We start from the raw sequence: 23,481 nt of genomic DNA, 5'->3' as shown, positions 1-23,481 counted from the left end.
TGGGCCAAGAGTTGCAGCTTCTCCATGTCCTTGCCAACGCAAGCTATTTTCTGATTTTTTTTGTTTTTAATTTAGGCTACTCAAGTTAGTGTGAAGTGATATTTCATTATGATTTGTTTTATGCTTCTCTAATACTGAGTGTTCTTTCATGGGTCTCAGCCTTGTGGTGAAGGGTCTTGCATAACTCAGTGAAGTGATGAGCCATGCTGGGCAGGGCCACCCAGAATGTCACAGTGAAGAGTACTGACAGACTGTGGTCCACTGGAGGAGGGAATAGCAAACCACTGCAGTGTTCTTGCCTGGAGAACCCCATGGACAGTATGAAAAGGCAAAAAAATAAGATAGCAGAAGATGAGCTCCTCAGGTTGGAAGGTATCCAGTATGCTACTGGGGAAGAGAGGAGAGCAGTTACTGATAGCTCCAGAAAGAATGAAGTGGCTAGGGAGAAGTGAAAACAATGCTCAGGTATGGAGTGTCTGGTGGTGAAAGTAAAGTCAATACTGTAAAGAACAATATTGCATAGGAACCTGAAATGTTAGGTCCTTGAATCATGGTAAGATGGATGTGGTGAAGCAGGAGATAGCAAGAATGAACATTGACATCTTAGCAATCAGTGAGCTAAAATGGATGGGAATGGGTGAATTTAATTCAAATGAGCATTATGTCTACTATTGTGGCCAAGAATCCCTTAAAAGAAATGAAGTAGCCTTCACAGAAGGCTATGAAAGAGCCTGAAATGCAGTGTTTGGGTGCAATCTAAAAAAGACAGAATGATCTTGATATATTTCCAAGGCAAACCTTTCAGCATCATAGTAATAATCCAAGTCTATGCCCCAACCACTGAGGCTGAAGAAGCTGAAGTTGACCAGTTTTGTGAAGACCTGTGGTGTTGGAGAAGACTCTTGAGAGCCCCTTGGACTGCAAGGAGATCCAACCAGTCCATCCTAAAGGAGATCAGTCCTGGGTGTTCATTGGAAGGACTGATGTGGAAGCTAAAACTCCAATACTTTGGCCATCTGATGCGAAGACCCTGATGCTGGGAGGGATTGGGGGCAGGAGGAGAAGGTGACGACAGAGGATGAGATGGTTGGATGGCATCACCGACTCGATGGACATGAGTTTAAGTGAACTCTGGGAGTTGGTGATGGACAGGGAGGCCTGGTGTGCTGTGATTCATGGGGTCACAAAGAGTCAGACATGACTGCGCGACTGAACTGAGCTGATGACGCATTCTTGAACTCACACCAAAAAGTGATGTCCATAGGGGATTGGAATGCAAAAATGGGAAGTGAAAATATACTCAGAATGACAGGCAAATATGGGGTTGGAGTTTTGTCAAGAGAACACACTGGTCATAGCAAACACCCTTTCCCCAACAAACCCAAGAGACAACTCCACACATGGACATCATCAGATGGTCAATACTGAAATCAGATTAATTATGTTCTTTGTAGCCAAAGATGGAAAAGCTCTATATAGTCAGTAAAAACAAGACCTAGAGCTGACTGTGGCTCAGATCATGAGCTCCGTGTAGCAAAATTCAGGCTTAAATTGAAGAAAGTAGGGAAAACCACTAGACCATTCAGTTATAACCTAAATCAAATCCCTTAATGATTGTATGGTGGCGATGACAAATAGATTCAAGGGATTAGATCTGGTAGACAGAGTGCCTGAAGAACTATGAACAGAGGTACATTGTACAGGAGGCAGTGACCAAAACCATCTCAAAGAAAAAGACGTGCAGAAGGCAAAGTGGTTGTCTGAGGAGGCGTTACAAATAGCTGTGAAAAGAAGTGAAAGGCAAGGGAGAAAGGGAAAGATATATCCAACTGAATGCAGAGTTCCACAGACTGGCAACGCCTTATTAAATGAACAGTGCAAAGAAATGGAGGAAAGCAACAGAATGGGAAAAGACAAGAGATCTCTTCCAGAAAGTTGGAGATATATTATCAAGGGAACATTTCATACAAGGATGGGTATGATAAAGGACAGAAAGGACACCCACTTAACAGAATCAGAAGAGACTGGAAAGAAGAGGTGGCGTGAATACACAGAGGTATACAATGAAGGTATTAGTGACTGGCGGCATGACCAGAATGGTGTTTTCACTCACCTGGAGCAAGACATCCTGGAGTATGAAGTCAAGTGGGCTTTAGGAAGCATTACTATGAACAAAATAAGAGGAGGTGATGGAAATCCAGCTGAGCTATTTAAATTCCTAAAAGATAATGCTGTCAAAGTGCTGCAGTCAGTATGTCAGCAAATTTAGAAAACTCAATGGCTACAGGACTGGAAAAGGTCAGTTTTCACTCCAATCCCAAAGAAGAAGCAATGCCAACAAATATTCAAACTACTGTACTGTTGCACTCATTTTGCATATTGGTAAGAAAGAAAGAAAGAAACAAAGTGAAGTTGCTCAGTCGTGTGCGAGTCTTTGCGACCCTGTGGAGTGAGTGTCACCTACCAGGCTTCTCCGGCCATGGGATTTTCCAGGCAAGAGTACTGGAGTGGGTTGCCATTTCCCTCTCCAGGAGATCTTCCTGACTCAGGGAATGAACTTGGGTTTCCCGCATTGTAGGCAGACACTTTATTATCTGAGCCACCAGGGAAGTCCATTACCAGGACTTCAACCAAGAACTTCCATATGTACAAGCTGGGTTTCAAGAGGCAGAGGAAGCAGAGATCAGATTGCCAACATTTGTTGCATCATGGTGAGAGCAAGGGAGTTCCAGAAAACATCTTAATTCTGCTTCATTGCTAAAGTCTTTGACTGTGGAAAATTCTTAAAAGAGATGGGAATACCAAACCACCTTACCTTTCTCCTGAGAAACCTGTAAGTGGGTCAAGAAGAAAAAGTTAGAACCGGACATGGAACAATGGATTGGTTCAAAATTGATAGAAGAGTATGAGAAGGCTGTATATTGTCACCCTGCTTATTTAACTTTCTTGTAGAGTACATCATGTGAAATACTGAGTTGGAGGAATCAAAGATTGCTGGGAGAAATATGAATAATCTCAGATATGCGGATGCTGCTGCTTTAATGGCAGGAAGTGAAGAGGAACTAAAGAGCCTCTTGGAGAGGGTGAAAGAGGAGAGGGGAAAAAGCTGGCTTGAAACTCAACGTTAAAAAAAAAAAATAAGGTCATGGCATCTGGTCCTATCACTTCATGGCAAATAGAAAGGGAAAAAGTAGAAGCAGTGATCAATTTTATTGGGCTCAAAAATCACTGTGAATGGTGACTGTAGCCATTAAATTAAAAGACTCTTGCTCCTTGGAAGGAAAGCTATGAGAAAACTAGAGAGCATATTTTAAAGCAGAAATGTCACTTTGCCAGCAAACTTACTGTAATCATGTACGCATGTGAGAGTTGGACCATAAAGAAGGCTAAGTGCCAGAGAATTGATGCTTTCAAATTGTGGTGCTGAAGAAGACTCTGGAGAGTCTCTTGGATTGCAAGGAGATCAAACCAGTAAATCCTAAAGGAAATGAACCCTGAATATTCATTTGAAGGACTGATGCTGAAACTCCCATACTTTGGCCACCTGATGCGACCAGCCAACTCATTGGAAAAGACCCTGATGCAAGGAAATATTGAAGGCAAAAGGAGATAGGGCGGCAGAGGATGAGATGGTTAGATAGCATCACTGACTCAATAGACATTAATTTGAGCAAACTCTGGGAGACAGTGGAGGATAAAGGAGCCTGGCATGCTACAGTCCATGGGTTACAAAGAGGCAGACATAACTTAGTGGCCAAACAACAACAATACTGAATGACATTAGTCTCTGTACCCATACTTCTTGGCCATTTGTATATCTAGGAAATAATGTCTATTCAGGTCCTTTGCTCATTTAAAAATTCAGTTGTGTGTGTTGTTGAGTTGTAGAGGTCCTTTGACATTCTAGATACTAGACTGTTAACAGTGATATGATTGGAGGACTTTTTTTTTTTTTTTTTCCATTCTGGGTTTTATTTTACTTTGGTTTACAGAAATTATAAAATGTCTACTTTATTTATTAGTATTCTTATTGTTCTTCTGTTGCTTGTGCTTTTGATGTTATGTCTAAGAAATACTTGGCAAATCCAAGGTCATGAGGATTACCCATTATATTTTCTTCATCAAGTCTTGTATTTAGTTTTATGATCCACTTTAAGATGATTTTTTTAATATGATGTGAGATGAGGGTTCACTTTATTAATTTTTTGGTTATCCAGTTGTTTCAGTATCATTTTTTGGAAAGACTTCTCAAATTCTTAGCACCCTTGTCAGAAATCATCTTGACTGTAGCTATTTAAGTTTCCTTCTAGAATCTCAGTTTTGTTTGTGTTGTTCTATGTGTCTGTCATTGCGCTAATCCCACACTGTTTTGAACACTGATAAAAGCTTTGTGTTAAGTTTTAAAATTGTCTTTCAGCTTTTTCTTTCTTGTGATTATTTTAGTTATTTCTGGTCCCTTGCATTTCCATATGACTTCCAGGTCTGGCTTTTCCTTGTTTGCTAAAGGGCCATTGAAATTTTCAAGGATTGTATTGAATCTGTACGTAGGTCCTTTTGGAGAGTACTGCCCTCTTAACAATATTAAGTCTTTTATTCCATGAATATGAGATTATTTTATATTTGTTTAGGTCTTCTTTCATTTCTTTGAGCAATATTTTATAGATTTTTGTTGTTGTTGTTATCAGGGTAATGCTGGCCTCATTGAGTAAGTTAGCGAGTAGTTCCCTCTTGTTCTGTCTTTGAAAGAGTTAGAATTGGTGTTGATTCTTCTTTAGTGTTTGGTAGACTTTACCAGTTTAAGAAGAGATGTATGTGATGTAAGAGATGGATATGATGCCATCCAGCCATCACATACTGTTCACTGTTGATTCTATTGTTCTATTTATCTCTGTTCTAATGTTTGTTATTTCCCTTCTGCTACCTTTAGGTTTACTTAGTTCTTATTTTTCTAGTTCCCCCAGGTATAGTTAAGTTGTTTAGTTGTTTTGAGATCTTAAGTATGCATTTATAGATTTAAATTTCCTCCTTAGTACTGTTTTTGCTGCATCTCTTAAGCTTTGCTATATTGTGTTTTTGTTTTCATTTGTTTCAAAGTATTACTTTTTGTTGTGGTTTTTCTTTCTTTGTCCTGTTGAGTTTTCACATACTTGTGTGTTGTTTAGTTTTCACATATTTACGACATTACTAGCTTTTGTTGTAATTTCTAGTTTCATTCCACTGTGATCAGAGAATATAATTTATATGATTTTAGTTTATTTCAGTTTATCATTTTGTGACCTCTCCTGGAGGGTGTTCCCTGTGAACACTTGAGAAGAGTGTGTTTTCTGCTGGTTTTGTATAGAATGTCTCTTCATGTCTGGTAAATCTGATTCATTTATAATGTTGTTCTTTGCTGAAATGTTTAGATACTGCAGAGCCAGTGTTCTAAATCCAAATCAAAGAGCAAAGCTTTCCTAAGCAATTTGATTTTGCTAGTCTTTGTGCCCACAGGACCCATTCAGAAATATGCACCAGACTGAGTCAGCATCTGATTTCTGTGGACCTCATTAGCAACTAAAAATTGCTTTTAAAAATCTTAAAAATATATCTCCATCTAAAGTTGCCTCTCCTCTATTTTCCTGTTGTCTCCCTTTTTTTCCAGAGACTCCAATAGGTAAAAGAGCACAAATTGTTAATTATGGGGGCTTCCTCTGTTAACAGTACTGACTGTGAAAAGCCAAGGAGTTGTGTCCAATGAATACATATCTCTCTTTGTTGCTTTCTCTAATCAAGGTGATTCTCCTTCATATAAGAAATCATAAGCATACAATATTTTATATTAAATTTTCTGTATATATTCACATACAATAGCCACAAAATACAAATCACTTAAAAAAAGATTCTCCTTTTTTCCTTATCGCAAAATGTATTCAAACCCTTGGCAGCAAATTCAGCGTTTACAGTGTTAACGTTATAGCTGCCTGGGCAGGTACCAGCTAGATGGAACCCCCGCCCCTTCTGGGGCCTCACAGAGGCACTCCCAGGTTGAGAAAAAGACTATTTTCCCTCCAGTTTATTTAAAGCTTTACTCCTGACCTGGGAATTGAGCAATGTTTTTTCCCTCCTTCTTGAAGGTGAGCAGAACACAAACTTTAAAATTTTCACCCGACCAAGCCCAAAAAGGAATGTTTGGGGCCTTTTCTGTCCTGGAGAGAGAATAAAAACCACAGGGTTACCAGTGTGCATACCCCTCCCTCAGGCCAGCGTGCTGGTTCCTGGGGTTAAATTTCCTATTTCGAATACATTGGTAAATTTTCCTTCTCACGGATTACAGCTCACCTTCTGTTTTATACTGTGAGGGGTTCCATGGCCGCCAGGGACCATATTTTCATCATGTCCCTACTCCTTCATTTTCCCTTGTACCAGACAATGGTTTTGCAATATTTGAGTGAGTCCGCATTGTTCTAACAAATCCTGTTGCTGCCACCCCTGTGTCAGGGTTCCCAAGACCACCTCCAGTTTTAATAATTTGCTCGCAGGCCTCACAAGACTCCAGATATAGTCACACTTAGGGCTAAAGTTTGTTACAGTGAAAGAGTAGGAAGCAGAATCAGCCGTGGCACATAGGTAAAGTGTGAGAGACCGGACACAAATCCTCTCCTGGGGGAGACACACAGTGCACTTAGTTCCCCTAGCAAAGAGTTGTGACCACACATGTGAAGTGTTGTCTTTACATGCAAAGTATGGAGACTTGGTGCCCTGGGCTTTCACTGGGGCAGGTCATGTAGGCATCTCTGCCCGGCACTTGAGTAAGCTTCACACCCCCCAGAAAGAAGCAGGTTTTAGCAGAGACCATGTTGTTTGTGCAGTGTAGGCACAGGAATGGCTTCTTGGCAGTTAAGGACTGGTGGGAGCCTTCACGAAATCCAGGTTCCCGAAGGCCAGCTGAGGGCCAACACTGTAAACAGGCTTTTCTGGGGACAGCAGTATCAGGCCTTCCTTATCAGCTCTTTTCTTCACATTACCATAATTAAAGGTTGTTAATTTCTCACAGTGTTAAACATTTAGGTGGTTTTGTATATCATTTGTTTTCCTGTTCTAATAATATGAGTAATGAGTGTCTTTCTAATCATTTTTGCTTTTTGGAGTGGATCATAATTCCTGGAAATAGAGTAAATATCTTTTCTGAGAGTTTCTAAAATCTTCTACATATTTCTAATACATATTTATATATTTTATCCTCTCCTTACCTTTTAAATGTCTTAGTTCTCATCAGTAAATCTTTGATGGTATTTGTTGTATTGGTAAAAACTACACTATAGATTATTTAAAATTATCATCTTCATTAATACTTAACTGCTTATTGGTTCATCTGCTTTTTCTGATGCTCTGATAGGCCCTAGTTGTGATAATGTTGAAGAAGACATGAATGCTTCTGCCCGAGGAGCTTCTGCTACAGTTTTGGAAGAGACACGGAAGGAAACAGCCCCGGTACAGCTGCCAGTTTCAGGGCCGGAGTTGGCCGCCATGATGAAGATTGGAACCAGGGTCATGAGAGGCGTGGACTGGAAATGGGGTGATCAGGTCCTTAGAGATTTGAGTTAAACGCTTTAGCCACACATTAGTCACCCTCTGCGCATCCTGACCTGCATGCAATGAGTGGGTGGAGACTGGAATAAATACCTACACTCAAAAGACAGGTGTGGTTGACAGGCGATGTAGTTACCGATTCCTGGGTGGGCAAATAGAATCTCAGCACCAGTAGAGAAGGGCAGCAGCCTGCTCCAGGGCCCTTGAACAGGACCACATCTTAGAGGAGTAGCTGCTTGTTTTGGGACACTCCTGGCCTAGGCTTGACTTGAGGCTCAGCCTGGACCAAGAGTAAGGGTGAGCAGGAGAGAGTAAACTGCATCTGAATAATCATGTCGTGAAAGCTCTGACCCTGCCTCTGTGAGCTGATGGCCAGGTGCCAGTTAGGTATCCTGACCCAGCAGCTACAGGCACCTGCTTGGGCAGTGTCCATCTTTCCCCTTCTTCCCCCAGCACCTTGCTCACGTGTGTCTGTCGGGTCTCCCTGAGTAGATGTTGGGACTGGGCTCTACACCATTACTGGAGCAACTAGCTAGGCCAGTGCTCACCCTACTGTGATGTGGAGCGTTCTTGTCTTGTCCAGGTTTTCTCAGCTTCATTCTTAAGCATGTACCTCCTGAGAATCATCTCAGAAATCAGTGTGTCCAGGACAAATAGCAGCATCCTGAAAACATCTTCTACTCGTAGAAATTAGAAGTAGAGTTTCAGTCTTAAGGTCTGAGGGATAATTGAAGAGTGAAAGGGAGTGAGGAGATTCTGGTGCTTGTTTGAGGTTCCCAACCTTGTGAAGCCCCATGTGGGATAAGGGGGGGCCAGTGAGCAGGGTGGCAGAACCAGGCTGGAAAGTCTGGTGTCTGCATTGGCTTATAGAGGATGCTAAGTGAGGTGGTTCTTCCCCCACTTACCTCTTTTGTTAGGAGTGTGGGCAGATTAGTCCTGGTGTTCACTACAGTGATGAGGTGAGCTCTGAGTATAGGTGGGTTTGGAGCCCTCTGCTGACTTGAAGTCTGTGCAACCACCCTTATAGGCAGTGTTCCAGTGAGAGGCCTGCACTCTCTTAACCAGTCTTTGTTTTGGCTTCCTCAGGATGGACCTCCTCCTGGCCTTGGCCGTGTGATTGGTGAACTTGGAGAGGATGGGTGGATCAGGGTCCAGTGGGACACAGGCAGCACCAACTCTTACAGGATGGGGAAGGAGGGGAAGTATGACTTGAAGTTGGCAGAGCTCCCAGTCTCTACACAGCCTTCGGCAGAGGACTCAGACACAGAGGATGACTCTGGTGGGTGTTTGGGGGCCCTGGCAAGCTGTGTGCATGTGCTGTTTGTCCTTTCTTTTGGGAGTGAGAGTGGCACTCCGTAGGTGAAGCTTTCCATGAAGGTCTTGTTGAAACAGGCCCAGGAGCAGGATAGTTCCTGTCCCTCTTGGAGATAGTGTTGTGGAGGCAGGTGGATTTTCGGGGATCCCTGAGCCAGTGCCTTGTGTAGTGGACATAGCCTTGCCATGCCCTGAAGCATGTGTTTTTCCTTCTTTCACCTTCTCTCAGAATGTGTCACACAGTGCGGAGTTAGTACTTTACTGCCTTTGGTAAAATGAAGATGAGAATTTGATGACCTCAGAAAGTTAAACCCTATGTATTAAGAGGCAGAATTGTAGGAGGAGGGCTTCATGACATTTGTCAGACATGTCTGAAAGACCTTGGGATACCAGTCTTGGTGAGACTGTCCAGGAGGCTGGCACTGATTTGGGGCTCAGGTGTCTGCTGTATACATGGCATGACAGGCTCCCAAGATCACTTTTATGGTTAGGAGAGAAAACCTGAGAGACTGAGTTCACTAGAGAAAGGGTGGTGTGGAAGGTGGGCTAGGTGTTCTGTGCCCATGGTGTGTGTAGGCCACTCCACGCATATCAGATATAAACCGATGATGCCTGTCTGGGGCACTTTAGAAGTAGCACACGGGAAGCTGTGTGGCCCCACCTAGGTAGTCAACGCTGATTTGTTATTACTGGATCTGACAGTGTCTAGGCCAATTGTCCCTACTCCTACCTCTCTGCCAGGGGGTTTCCGTTGTGAAGTTGGGGCCTGAGCAGGGCTGGCCAAGTGACAGAAAGATGGTCCGGTTCCACATGTATTCCTTATCAAAGATCCAGTGATCCGTACATGTGAGCATGTGGCTCCCTTCCATGGAAGCACCCACCTAATACTTGTCCAGGGCACAGCCACCTTAGCAGCAGCCAGCTTCTGATGTTGAAGTTGTTTTTCTAAGGAATGAATCCTTGGAATTGTTCTGGTGTTTCTGAGCTGTAGGATGAGATTGCTTTAAAAAATTAAACTGTAATGGAAAAGTCTTATTCCCTTCAGTTAGGGTGAGTGTTCAGTGCATCCTGAATTCCATCTTTAATGTAAAGAACTGCTTCCCTGTCTACAGTAAGAGAAGAAGTATGTGATATTAAATCCCTTAAGTTAACATGTAGAGACATTTTCCTTTTTTTTTTTTTTGGAAGTGTAGTTCCTTATTTTGATTCTTTTTTTCAGAAGCTGAACAAATTGAAAGGAATATTCACCCCACTGCAATGATGCTTACCAGCACTGTTAATTTACTGCAAACTCTTTGTCTTTCTGCTGGAGTCCATGCTGAAGTTATGCAGAGCGAAGCCACGAAGACTCTCTGTGGGCTGCTGCGAATGTTGGTGGAGAGTGGAACAACAGACAAGACATGTATGCAGTGGGGAGTTGTGGGCCAGAGAGTCAGAACTGGGCTATCAGTTTGGGTGTGTGTGTATGTGGGTGATTGTGGGTGTGTGTGTGTCAGTGTGGTAAGGCTGTTGTGATGAATTACCACAGACATGGTAGCTGCATTCTCCGTTATCAGCACCACCCTTCACAGTGGTACGTTTGTCACAGTTGTTGAGCCTGCACTGATTTATCATTAACGCCCACAGCTGGTAGTTCACAGTAGAGCTCACTCTGGGTGTTGCACACTCTGCGGGTGTACAAGGCACCACAGACACAACCTGCCACATCAAAGTACCACAGCCTGGGCCGTCTCAATTTCAGAAATTTACTTCTTCACAGTTCTGAAGGCTAGAAATTCAAGATCAAAGAATGAGCATATTGAGTTCTTTTTTATGAATCTGAGGGCAGAATCTGTTCATGGCCCTCTGTAACATCTGATGGTTTGCTGGCAATCTTTTGGCATTCCTTGGCTTCCCTCATCTTCCCTTTGGCATCCCTCATCTTCACGTGGCATCCTCCCTGTATGTGTCTGTCTCCAGATTTCTTTTTATAAGAATGTCAGTTACATTGTATTAAGGATGCACCCTAATCTAGTTTAACTTCATCTAAACTTACTGCATCAGTTTCCAAACAAGGTTGCATTCTGAGGTACTAAGGACTAGGACTCCAACATGTGAATTGTCGCGGAACATAATTCAACTCTTAACAGAGGCTTAAAACAAGAACTTCACTCTCCCAGAATTCTAGATGGCAGAAGTCCAAAATCAAGGCATACTCCTTCTGACACTCTGGGGGAAGACCCTGAATTTTAGCTTTTGTACCTCCAGGCTTCAAAAGTGTGGTGTATGGTCACATCATTCCAGTTTCTGCCTCATCTTTAGTTGAATGCCTCCCCTCTTCTTTTCTGCCTCTTATTATAAGTACCTTCGTTCGATTTGGGGTTCACCCAAATCCAGTATAATGTCATCTCAATCTTTATCATAATTATCTCTGTGAAGAATTTATCTCCACATCTGACTCTGGGTGAACATGAATTTTGAGGGTACAATTCAGTCTACCAAAGTGTTTGAGTATGTGAATATGAGTATGTGTAAGTGTGGGAGAAGTTGAAGAAGTGATTGGAGCAAATGTGTATGTGTGTGTGTGCAAGTGTGTATGTGTATGCATGTGTGAATTTGAGTGAGATTGAGTGTGCATGTGTATAGTTGGGTATGTGGAGAGTTTGACTGTGCGAGTGACTGTGAGAGTGGCGTCTGAGGTGGGGTGCCAGGGCCTGTGCACATGTGTTGTTAAGTGTGACTGAGTGAGTGGCATGAGCGTGTTTCTGAAGAGCAGTGTCCCTGGTGAACAGGGAGCTGGACTGTGGAAGCTGGGGAAGGGAGCTAGTCTGGTGTCTGAGCAGGTCACGTGGCATGCCCCCACCTCAGAGTCTCTGCCAGCCAGGAGGGTGTGGACACCCCAGGTGTCCATGAGTGCAGACTCTGGAGGAGCAGTCAGGGTCACTGTCTCATGAAAACCTCTTACTCTTTTTCTAGGAATACAGCCTTCTTAAAACTTGGGCTGGGAATTTATGATGCAGATTAAATATAAACAAGCTCATGGGAGATACTTAAAACATGTGAAATTTATAAACTATGGTATTTGCCCTCCCACAGATAACTGCTATTTGAATTGTAGATTGTTTTCCTACTGCTTAGAGACAGTACATAGATGAAATTCCTTAATGAGTTTGAATTACTCCATCTCCATGTACTTTAGAGATTTTAAAATGTGAAGTGTTCCTTGAGCTAACTTGCAAGTATTCTCCCATTCTTCTCACTTAGAGTCAGTGACGTTGTAGTATATTTGTAAAGGAGCTTGTTATTGAAAATGTGTGACTTAGGTAAGTTGAAAGTAAAGGTGGTTCTGAGTGCTTGTTTTTAGAGCGTGAGTGCCAAGCTGGTCTGTCTTGCTCTGCCAGCCTCCCCCAGCAGGCTGGTGTGCCGGGAGCAGCACCGGAGCTGGTGCACCCTGGGCTTTGTGCGCAGCATCGCCCTCACGCCGCATATGTGCGCGGCCCTCAGCTCCCCGCCCTGGATCTCACTGCTTGTGAAGGTTGTGGAGGGACACTCGCCTTTCACCGCTGCCTCCCTACAGCGGCAGGTAACTAACTGTGCTGCCACACTGATCTACGCTCACTGTGAGTTTTGGGATTGGGAGCCCCATCAGCGTTGGCATCAGGCTGGCCATTGTAATTAGGTTCCTGAGTGCAGAAAAGAACTAACACAGGGTGGATTTTCTAGGTACCAGTGCATACTAAGTCTCCTCAGTTGTTTCAATGCTTTATGACCCTTGGAACTGTAGCCTGCCAGGCTCCTCTGTCCATAGAGATTCTCCAGGCAAGAATACTGGACTGGTTGCCACTTCCTACTCTGGGGGATCTTCCCGACCCAGGGATTGAGCCTGCATCTCTTACGTCTCCTGCATTAGCAGGCGGGTTCTTTACCACTAGGGCCACCTCGGAAGCCCTGAGACAAGAGGCTAAAGATATTGATTATTTTAAATTGATGAAGTTGTTAAGCCTTAGATGACTTGCTTTTCTATGATCAGCTGCTCTCATCTTCACCATAGTTGTGGTATACTTGTCTTGAGAAGAATTAAACTAAAGAAATTATTTTTTAATTAAATGAGTATCTGCATGTGTAATGTAGCTTATTTTTAACCTGATAATTCATATTATTAATCAACTTTGAGGTAATTATGTGGCTGTAAAATAGTTAGAATTTTCACACAATTAATTGCATTACAGGAACAAAAATTAAAATCTTTTACCTCATAATTTTTCAGATAATGGCTTTCTTTAATACTTGCTGTTTTAAATTACCTTTATCAGATCTTAGCTGTACATTTGCTGCAAGCAGTACTGCCGTCATGGGACAAGACAGAGCGGGCCAGGGACATGGAGTGCCTTGTGGAAAAGCTCTTTGGTTTCCTGGGCAGCTTGCTCACCACCTGCTCTTCAGATGTCCCATTCCTCAGAGGTGGGCATCTCTCCCCCTTCCTGGTGTCCTGGGTGAGCAAGCAGGGCGTCATGTAGCCCTTCCTTTGTGTGTGTTCTACAGAATCCACTCTGAGGAGGCGGAGGGCCCGCCCGCAGGCTTCCCTGACTGCTACGCACAGCAGCACGCTGGCGGAGGAGGTGGTGGCGCTGCTCCGCACCCTGCACTCCCTGGGCCAGTGGAACGGGCTCATCAACAAGTACATCAACTCACAGCTCCACTCGGTTACTCGCAGCTGTGCAGGAAAGCCGGCTGAAGGGGTGGGTGCTGCATGCGCTTTGCACATCTGGTAGTGTTTCTCTGTAGAATGTTGATTTAACTTTCAGATTGTCTTTTTAAATGCCATGTATTTTGTTCATGGATATATTTAAAAATATTTGTTACTGGAAAAAATTATTGAGGAAACTAATATAAAAAGTAAATTTGGCTTAATTGTAATGTATAAGAAGTAGGTTAGCTCTCTGGGCTCTCCTCAAGTTTGCTGTCTGTCTGCACTAGGCTCTGTTAGATGACTACTTTCCTGACTGTGAGAACCCTGAGGTGGGGAGCCTCATGGCAGTCCTGGCTGTCATTGGAGGCATTGACGGCCGGTTGCGACTAGGGGGACAAGTCATGCATGATGACTTTGGAGAAGGCACCGTGACTCGCATCACTCCGAAGGGCAAAATCACTGTGCAGTTCTGTGACTTGCGAACCTGTCGTGTTTGCCCACTGAATCAGCTGAAGCCAGTAAGTGAACTTATGTTCAGGTTGCTAGGTAGTAAGGTGAAGGGCTTTTATATTAGAACCAGAAGGAGCTTGATTCTTGTGGTTTGGGTCTGCCTTCTAGGTAGCTATCCACCTTGAGGAAAACTGCCTTTCTTTCTCTGTTTGCATTCCATTCCTGTGGTTAATCAGGTCTCACAGGGTTGTATAGATTAGCAGTTCATGTGTCTTATTTTAGCCTTTAAAGACATGAAAGGGTGTTAGTTATTTAGAAGATCTTGTGTAAGTGTATTAGTTGTATTTATTTTAGAATGTGAATTTATGAAATTTATTTTTTATAGAACAATTCAACTTTCAAAAAACCTAAAAATGATTCCTTTAAAATGATGATCTTTGTTCATGTAGAAAATGCTTAATTACTGTGTTGAGTGACATGACTATATTTAGCAGGTACTGTCATCTTAAATCTGTGAACTGGGGGTCCATTCGGAAAGTGAATGAATTATGTACTTTGTGTAACCTAAGTGCAAGTGAAAGTGAAAAAGTGCACTTTTACTGTATGTTTCAATACAGTACTGTTTTTGATGATTATAGGATATGCATGTCATAGAAAATTTGAAATGTATAGAAAATACTTGAGAATAACAACCACCATCATGTAATTATTGTTAAAAAGTTGACAAGAAAAAATTAATTTCGGTTATATTTACTATACATGTAAGTCTTTATCTTACCTTCAGGGTCATCTGTCAAAATTATTTTCAGATGTAAAAACAGTTTTGAATACATGTGTTATTTTGGAGTTAAGATTCCTGATTATGCTAACTTTTCAGAACATTTGTTTGTTCTTTTCAATGGACACACTTTGAAGGTTTCTATGCTCTTTCTTTAGCTCCCCGCCGTGGCGTTCAGTGTCACTAACCTGCCCTTCACAGAGCCCATGCTGTCTGTGTGGGCTCAGTTGGTGAACCTCGCTGGAAGCAAATTGGAAAAGCACAAAATAAAGAAATCACCTAAACAGGGTTTTGCAGGTCAGTACATGTGCTTCATGATGAAACAGCTACAGTCTTAACTAGTGTTTGAGCAGTGTTTGTTCTTTTGTCAGAGTAAGTTCTTGCATTGCTGAAGCCTTTGCATTCAGATGGATTGGCCATTGGTTGAGCGATGATGGGAGTGGTGATGAGAGTGTGCGATACAAAGAATGATGCTGGGGTGGGGTGGCACCTGAAGAACACCGGCCAGCGTATATTCTGAGCACACCTTTTGAAGAGGAGTCTGTTTTCTCTCTCACTGCCCATCAACCCCCTGTCTTAATCACACTTTGGGACCTCTGCTCCTGGCCTCATGACAGACATACCCAGCAGGGCCTGTGTGCTTTGTCCTGCTTCACGTGGTATTTGGATGCAGGCCGCCCATGAAAGACCAAGGCCACTCATGCTTAAAATATTCCTCTTCCACTGCTGTCTTGATTTTCTTTACATTGCTGCTCATATGTTATTTGAGAGTTCTTCTCCCTGACTATTCTTTGCACATTGGAAATCCTTGAGGTTTCATCCATAATTTCTAGCTCTTTAGGTCCACTCTTCTTGAGTTTTCTCACCCATTTCTCCCATCCCTATAATTGCTGCTGTAGGATTAATGATGATGAACACTTTTAACTCTGGATCTCCAGTTCACATATCTGGCTAGAGGGTCAGGTGCAAGTAAACCATGGCATGTCCACAATTCAACTAACTGTGTCCCTTAGCCAGTGTTTCCTGCCTGCCAGGTACTGGCACTTGCTGCCCTAGCGCCACCCCTCACTCTCCCTGTGCCCTCCTACCCACATTCCCACAGCTCCAAGCTGCCGTCCATGACCTCCAGCATGTCTTGCTTTGGAATGCTGCAGCTATGATTGTAGTCTCACTCCTCTTGCTGCTGCTGCTGCTAAGTTACTCCAGTCGTGTCCGACTCTGTGCGACCCCATAGACAGCAGCTCACCAGGCTCCCCCGTCCCTGGGATTCTCCAGGCAAGAACACTGGAGTGGGTTGCCATTTCCTTCTCCAATGCATGAAAGTGAAAAGTGAAAGTGAAGTCGCTCAGTCGTATCTGACTCGTAGCGACCCCATGGACTGCAGCCTACCAGGCTCCTCCGTCCATGGGATTTTCCAGGCAGGAGTACTGGAGTGGGGTGCCATTGCCTTCTCCGTACTCTTCTTGTGGGCTGCCTATATCTTTGTAGTGTCTTCCCTAGGCTGTTCCTCAGTCAACTCAGGGACATTACTGCAGTTGTTGGATTAGATAAAATTCGAGAGCTATCAGGGAAGCCCCAAGATTCTAGAGAGTGCCATGATTTTGATGAGTTATAGAACTGTATGTTGTAAGTCTCTGACAAAATTGTCTCATAGATGTCTTGGCATGACAAGAAAGTATTTTATTTGTGATGTAGGTATGGGGTTGAAATTTTAGCAGTTTAGGAAATATTTGATTATACTAGCCATAGTTATGGAAAAGGAAATGGCAGCCCATTCCAATGTTCTTGCTTGAATAATCCCATGGCGAAAGGAACCTGGTGGGCTACCGTCCATGGGATTGCAAAGAGTTGGACACAACAGAGTGGCTGAGCATGCATGCAGCAATAGCTAACTTGATTCTAACTATGTTAAGCCATAATCGTCACCCCTACCCAAAGTAATGCATGGGGAGCAAGAAAGGGAGAAGACCTGGGGGAGGAAGAGCGTGCTTTCCCACAACACTGGGAAAGGCAAGTCTTTGATTGCAGACAGACTTTGACATGATCAGCTGAGTCCCTCAGGGCAGGACCTCCTCAGGGCTGAGCAGCAGCTGAGGTGGTACGCCCAAGCAGCATGTGCCTTTCCTGCTCAGTCCTTTTTTTCCCACAGGACAAGTAGACTTGGATCTGCTGAGGTGCCAGCAATTAAAACTGTATATTCTGAAGGCGGGCCGTGCTCTGCTTTCCCACCAGGACCAGCTCAGGCAGATCTTGTCTCAGCCAGCTGTTCAGGAGGCTGCAGCTGCTCATACAGGTATCTTTTTAAGGAGCTCTTTTGGATCTGTAAGAAAGGCAGAAATAGAAAACAGGCAAGGAACATGAGAGGGAAAATACAGATGGCTTCTACATGTGCAGTTGGGCCAGTATCTGATGAAAAGTGATAGACAAACCTGAGGGGGTTTGGTGGGGAGGAGGGAAACAGTGTTCTCTTGCCTCCGTATATAAGGTGTGGTCTGAGTACCAGTAGCATTGATGACACATATGAGGAACATGTAGAAATGTGGACTCTCAGGCTGCACCGCAGAGCTAAAAAATCCGGATCTGTATCTTTTAATAAGGCAGTAAAGTAGTTCACATGTGCATAGAGTGGCACCACCCTAACACTTTGCTATGCTAGTGGGAATTTAAGTTGGTAGAACCATCTAACAGTCATTTGAGTAAATGTTAGACTTTAAAATACATACATTTGTATATTCACTGATTAATAAGTTGTCTTGTGGGAATTTATCACATGAAAAGATGTCGTGGTGCTGATATCTTTTTACATCTCATCTGGAAACACGTGACACATGTTTCCAGATGCTCATTATAGCTTTTTTTGTTGATATTATTTTTGTGCTGACACCTGAATGCCCATTATTAGATAGTGTACCTATATAGTGGAATACCATGCACCATTCACAAATGATGATACATATATAGGTTTAATACCATGGAAATAGCAAAATGATAAAAAGATATTGCTGTATACATCTGTTTGTAGATTTGCATTCATCTGCTTACCAGAATAGTGATAGTAGAATTTCATCTGACTATTTTCTTTGTACTTTTCTGTATTATCTCAATTTTCTGGAGTGAGCTCATTTCATTTTGAATAGGAAAAAAAAAAACTATGAAATATGTTTTTATTATCTCCTATTAAAAGACATTGTGGTAAATATTATGGAAAACAAGATCGTCTTTGTTTATGATTTACTGTCTGGAGTCAGGGTGGGGAGAGAAAATGAGAGTAGATGGCACTGTCCAAGGTATGGGCCTCTGTGCTATAAGACGTGTGAGCACAGTTTCACAGGCGCCCTGGGGTGCTGGAGCTGAGGTCTGGGGAGAGCAAGCAGCCTTTGAGGTGTGTGGCAGCCCTGGCTGCAGGGGTAAGGACTTTCCATCCTGGGGGAGGAGACAGTAGGAGCAGAGGCATAAGCAGTGAATATTTGGGTACTGACCTTTGCAAGGAGCTCAGATGAATATGGGGCTAAAGCTGGGGAGAGGTCAGCTGAATCATGTGATAGAGTGCAATGGCTACCAGGGTGAAATGTAAGGCTGACTGGGAATATGTGGCAGGGCTTCACATGATAAGGAGGATATTCAGGATGAGAAATATGCTAGTGAGTTATAGGAGCATTTGAAACTGGGAGATCATGGAGTTGGGGAAATCATGTCAAGTGATAAAGTGTCTTCCAAGGGAAGGCATGAAAAAATGGAAAGAAAGTACCAGTAGAGACTGTGATGCTATAGTCTTTTTAGATGATGACCTTTTGGAAAATCAGTGGAAAGTCAAAGGTGGCTAATGTTTCAAGCTCAAGTTATAGGGAAGACAGGGAGAAGTGCTATTGACAAAATTAGAAAGTCCAATGGAGTATGTGGTGTTTTTCCTTGACTTAAGAGTTACGTTTCCTCGACTTAACGAATTTAATTACAGCATGCTGAGTATGAAGTAAATCTAATAAAAGTGCAGATTCATTCTGTATTAGACATTAGGGACCTTGAAGATAATCCACAACTGTAGAGGATCAGGAAACCAGAGCCCAGGAAATTGGATTGACTGCTCTGTGGTTATCCCCCTGAGGAACTATGGCAGCACTGAATCAGGATTACCGTCCTGCACTTGGGGCAGAACAGGGGCTCCAGATGGAGCTGTCTAGAACAGGGCTTTAAGGAAAACACCACAGCCACCTGTCTTACAAAATTTTATGGTAACATTGCTGCTAGCTGCACCAGCTGGTTTACATGTCATCTCTGGCTTCTTTTACATTTCAGTGGCAGAGTTGAGTAGCTGTGACAGATCCTATGGTCAGTAAGCCTAAACTATTTACTCTCTGGCACTTTGAGAAGATTTACAACCCCTAGACATATTTGGGTTAGGTGTCAGTTTATAGTCTGAACAAGGGTTAACAAAAGCTAGGGCTGGAGATACAAACTTGGGGGATTCATAGAAGAGGTTTCTGCAGAAATGAGTGTACACCAAAATGGCAAAGGCAAAGAACTGGACTAAGGGCAGTAATCTGGGAAGTAGCTTTGGTTGGCTTTAAAGACACAGACAGATGAACTAAAGAAGGACTGAGGCCAGAATGTAGGGAGTGAAAAAGCCTTGAAGATTTTGCTTGTCTAATGCTTGATTAGGTAGAAATCATATCTGGTTTAACATGATTAGTGCACTGTCTTTCATAGTAAAGAGGTGTATGTGGTTGAATATACCCATATTTTGTTTTTAAATTCAGATGATGGCGCAGCTGTATCCCCTGACCTTGTGGACATGTCTCCTGAAGGGCCGCAGCCCCCCATGATCCTCTTGCAGCAATTATTGGCCTCGGCCACCCAGCCGTCTCCTGTGAAGGCCATATTTGACAAACAAGAGCTTGAGGTATAGTCAGTAGACCTGGTAGTTTTAATCTGCTGCATTAAACTATAAACAGCTTTATTTTGTGTGTGTGCCAGAAGTGTATTCTTTTAAGGATATGGTTTGAATTTTAAATGATATGCCAAAATAATTCTTAGGACTAGGTAGGTTTTAACCATATCTGTCATAGAGCACTGCAGTACTAGTCAGACAATGAATGAGTTAAAAGTTTAATCTTATTTTGAGTTTCTGTAAATTGTTTGTAAAAATTAACTAGATTCATCATGAGTTAATGCTCAAGTATTCATGGAGGGATCTTTTTCCAGGATTATTGAAAGAGTGCTGTTAGACCTAGGAGCACTGTATGGTGCTTGCTCGTTTGTTTCACTCACTCCAAAGCCTTTCTTGAACATGCCCAGGCTCTCAGCCAACGCCCTGTTTTGGAGCATGTGCCCTGCACTGCACGCGCTGTGGACTGCGGGGAGGGGGCCTGTGGGCGTGTACCCATAGAAGAGACCTGATCAGGACTGAGTATGATGGAAACTCCATGGCCCACTACATGGAAGACTAGATATTTTAAAAAATCTTTCTTGCTGTGTACTATATTAAACATTCTGAAAAAAAAATCAAAGACAGGAGTAAAATCTTGAGCAGACAGTTTGGCAGGTGGAAAATACCCTAGTAGAAATCCTCAGAGACTAAGACCCTGTGGGGAGCCAGGATCCAGAGTGAGTTGGGAAGCCAGTTGGGTGTAAAGGGATTCTTCAGGAAATACTGGGCATGGGGGCAGCAGAGAGAGGAGGGTGCCGGGCTTTCTCAGACCAAGTCCGAATGACATCTGCTCCTTAGGTCTGAAAACCTGAGATGAGAGATTGGGTTAAAGTTGTTGCAAGGCTATGTTGCCAGTCATTTGTCAGATAAAAACAGGATGCGGAGGAATGAGGAACTAATCAATGAAAAGGGTGTTGAGCAGATGCAGCCCAGAGCCATGTTGGGAGATGCCCAGAGTTGAGGAAAAAATAAGACTTGGAGAAACAAGTAGACCTAGAGTTGTCCTTTATGAATCAGGAAGGGCTTTTGTACCAGAGAGCGAGCCACGATTGTTTTGTCTCCTTTGATTCTTTTTTTTTTTAAAGATTTATTTATTCATTATTTGGCTGTGGTGGGTCATTTCTACACGTGGGCTTTCTCTGGTTTTGGTTCGTGGGCTTCTCATTGCGATGACTCTTCTTGTTGGGGAGCACAGGCTGTAGGTGCGAGGGCTTCCGTAGTTGTGCCTTGCAGGCGCTCGTGCCCTGGCTCAGCAGTTGTGGCCTATGGACTTAGTTGCCCCATGGCATGTGGGATCTTCTCGGACCAGGGATCCAGTTGGTGTCCCACATTGCAAGGTGGATTCTTAACCACTGCACCACCAGGGAATCCCCTCTCCCTTGATCCTGATGGAAATTCATGTGACATTGTTCTATATGAAATGTCTTTTATTTTCTTTTTTAGATGGTTCAGTATGTGGTAGTTTTCTTCAGTCTTAAGGAGGTTGGTTCTAGAATTTTTGGTGATGATTTATCATTTTCCCCTTAGGGCTGGCTCCTAGTCTCTAGTTCTGTGAGATTTAGGACCTCTTCCAGTGGAAACCTTTGTGTCTTGACCAAAATGCTGAAACTTCATTCGACTGGGATGGCACGCCATCTTCTTAGCACTGGGTCTCCCAGCAGTTTCTTCTGGCTGGGCCCCTCAGTCTCACACATGCTCAGCTTTGCAGTCAGCCCAGGATTTGAGGTCGCACGTTTTGTGGTTCTCCCTCACCCGTCCTTGCTCGAGCAGGCTGCTGCCCAGTGACACTGCCCCTGTTAGTGGCTTCCCTGTGGGCTTCCCTTGTGCTCAAGGTTGCCCCTATTCCTGTTTTCTCCAGGGTCTTCAAACAGTTTTTAAGAATATTTTGACCAAAATTCATAATTATTAACAAATCTGGAAGACCCAGCAGTGGCCACAGGACTGGAAAAGGTCAGTCCTTATCCTGATTCCCAAGAAGGGTAGTACCAAAAAATGTCCTAACCATCGGAAAATTGCACTCATCTCCCGAGCTAGTAAGATCATATTTAAAGTCTTGCCTGCTAGGCTTTAGCATTATGCCAACCAAGAACTTCCAGATATCCAAGCTGGGTTTAGTAAAGGCAGAGGAATCAGAGATCAAATTGCCAGACTTCGTTGGGTCATAGAGAAAGCAAGGGAATTCCAGAAGAATATGCACCTCTGCTTCATCGACTACGCTAAAACCTTTGACTATGTGGATCATAACAAACTGGGAAAGCTCTTAAGAAGATGGGAATACCAGACCATCTTGTTTCTCTCCTGAGAAACCTGTATGCGGGTCAAGAAGCAACAGTTAGAACCCTGTATGGAACAACTGATTGGTTTAGGATTGAGAAAGGAGTCCGACAGGGCTGTCTGTTGTCTCTCTGTTTATTTAACCATTATGCTGAGCACATCCCAAGAGAAATGTCAGACTGGATGAGTTACAAGCTGGAATCAAGATAGACGGGAGAAACATCAACAACCTCAGATGGGCGGTTTCCTCTAATGGTGGAAAGTGAAGAGGAACTAAAGAACCTCTTGATAAGTGTAAAGGAGGAGAAAAAAACTTAAAACTCAGTATTAAACTAGGATCATGGCATCTAGCCCCATTACTTTATGGCAAATACTGACTTGTCTTTGGGAAGGGCAAGGGTCTGTTTCTCCCACCCCATCAAACCTCTCACCTTGGCTTGTTGCTCACTCATAGCTCAGTGCTTCTGTGAAGTTTCCTTAGTGGACATTGCTAATTTGGTAATTTATCAGGTAGACTGTGTGTACTGAAGCCGAAGTTATTGGGCCATTGAATCTTTCCACTGCATTAAACTGTGAAAGTTGTCTTTTTTTAAACATGTTTTATCCATTCGTTTAAAAATACACATGTAAGCCTAGGTTTCTATATTTCTGCACTGCAGTTTGTTGTAGTAGTCTGTACTTTCCATTTCTCTAGACTTCTTAGTCCCCTGATTTACAAACTCTGCTTTCATTTGCCCAGGCTGCTGCCTTGGCTGTGTGTCAGTGTCTGGCTGTGGAGTCTACCCACCCATTGAGCCCTGTGTTTGAAGACTGCAGCTCCAGTGAGGCCACGACCCCTGTCCCTGTGCAGCATATTCGCCCAGTCAGAGCGAAGAAGCACAAGCAGTCTCCTGGTCCTGTTCTGCCTATTGTAGTTCAGCTCATGGAAATGGGATTTCCTAGAAGGAACATAGAGTTTGCACTCAAGTCACTCACTGGTGCCTCTGGGAATGCTGCTGGCTTGCCAGGTACTGTATTTTCCTTATGGTTGTTTGATTTAATGTGCCTACCCTTCTGTTCGTAGGCTTCCCTTGAAATACTAATGTCAGAGGCCCCTTGGGCACGCAATCGCTGTGGTCCTCATTGTGGTTGTGCTGTGTGTGCTTGCTCCTAGGCGTGGAAGCCTTGGTTGGGTGGCTGCTGGACCATGCTGATGTGCAGGTCACGGATCTCTCGGATGCAGACACAGGGTCTGAGGAATGTTCAGACGAGGAGGTGGTGGAGGATGTGGATGACACGGCCTATGCTATGGTCTGTGCTTCCCTTGTGCCCGTCTGTTCTGAGTTCTGGATTCCTCTGCACTACTCCATGGGGCCTATCTGTGGTTCTGCTGGGCATGTGGCAAAGCTACTAAGTGCTGCCTGGGATTTCTGTGCCTTAATTACCTTTAGCTTTAACATCTATTGATGTTGGGCCGCCATTAGAGAAGATCTTAAAAAAATCATTATTTACATGACATATTTA

The 23,481-nt window shown here is 43.4% G+C and overlaps 1 protein-coding gene across 5 annotated transcripts in view; it reads left to right on the top strand.

The window, feature by feature from the left end:
* HERC2 (HECT and RLD domain containing E3 ubiquitin protein ligase 2) overlaps positions 1–23,481 on the top strand; it is a 234,718-nt gene that overhangs the window by 108,398 nt on the left and 102,839 nt on the right. For 4 of the 5 annotated variants that reach the window (XM_061431346.1, XM_061431353.1, XM_061431374.1 and 1 more), the window contains 12 exons: positions 7,376–7,563; positions 8,656–8,848; positions 10,103–10,285; positions 12,264–12,445; positions 13,176–13,323; positions 13,405–13,601; positions 13,840–14,070; positions 14,939–15,077; positions 16,930–17,073; positions 19,535–19,677; positions 22,718–22,985; positions 23,132–23,268. In XM_061431346.1, the coding sequence (XP_061287330.1) occupies positions 7,376–7,563; positions 8,656–8,848; positions 10,103–10,285; positions 12,264–12,445; positions 13,176–13,323; positions 13,405–13,601; positions 13,840–14,070; positions 14,939–15,077; positions 16,930–17,073; positions 19,535–19,677; positions 22,718–22,985; positions 23,132–23,268 (2,153 nt within the window). The remainder of the gene's footprint in view (positions 1–7,375; positions 7,564–8,655; positions 8,849–10,102; positions 10,286–12,263; positions 12,446–13,175; positions 13,324–13,404; positions 13,602–13,839; positions 14,071–14,938; positions 15,078–16,929; positions 17,074–19,534; positions 19,678–22,717; positions 22,986–23,131; positions 23,269–23,481) is intronic. The other variant, XM_061431361.1, reaches the window with a different exon arrangement.

The sequence above is a fragment of the Bos javanicus genome, chromosome 2 (assembly GCF_032452875.1).
Source record: "Bos javanicus breed banteng chromosome 2, ARS-OSU_banteng_1.0, whole genome shotgun sequence".
NCBI lineage: Eukaryota > Metazoa > Chordata > Mammalia > Artiodactyla > Bovidae > Bos > Bos javanicus.
This window is presented reverse-complemented; position numbering and strand designations above follow the sequence as displayed.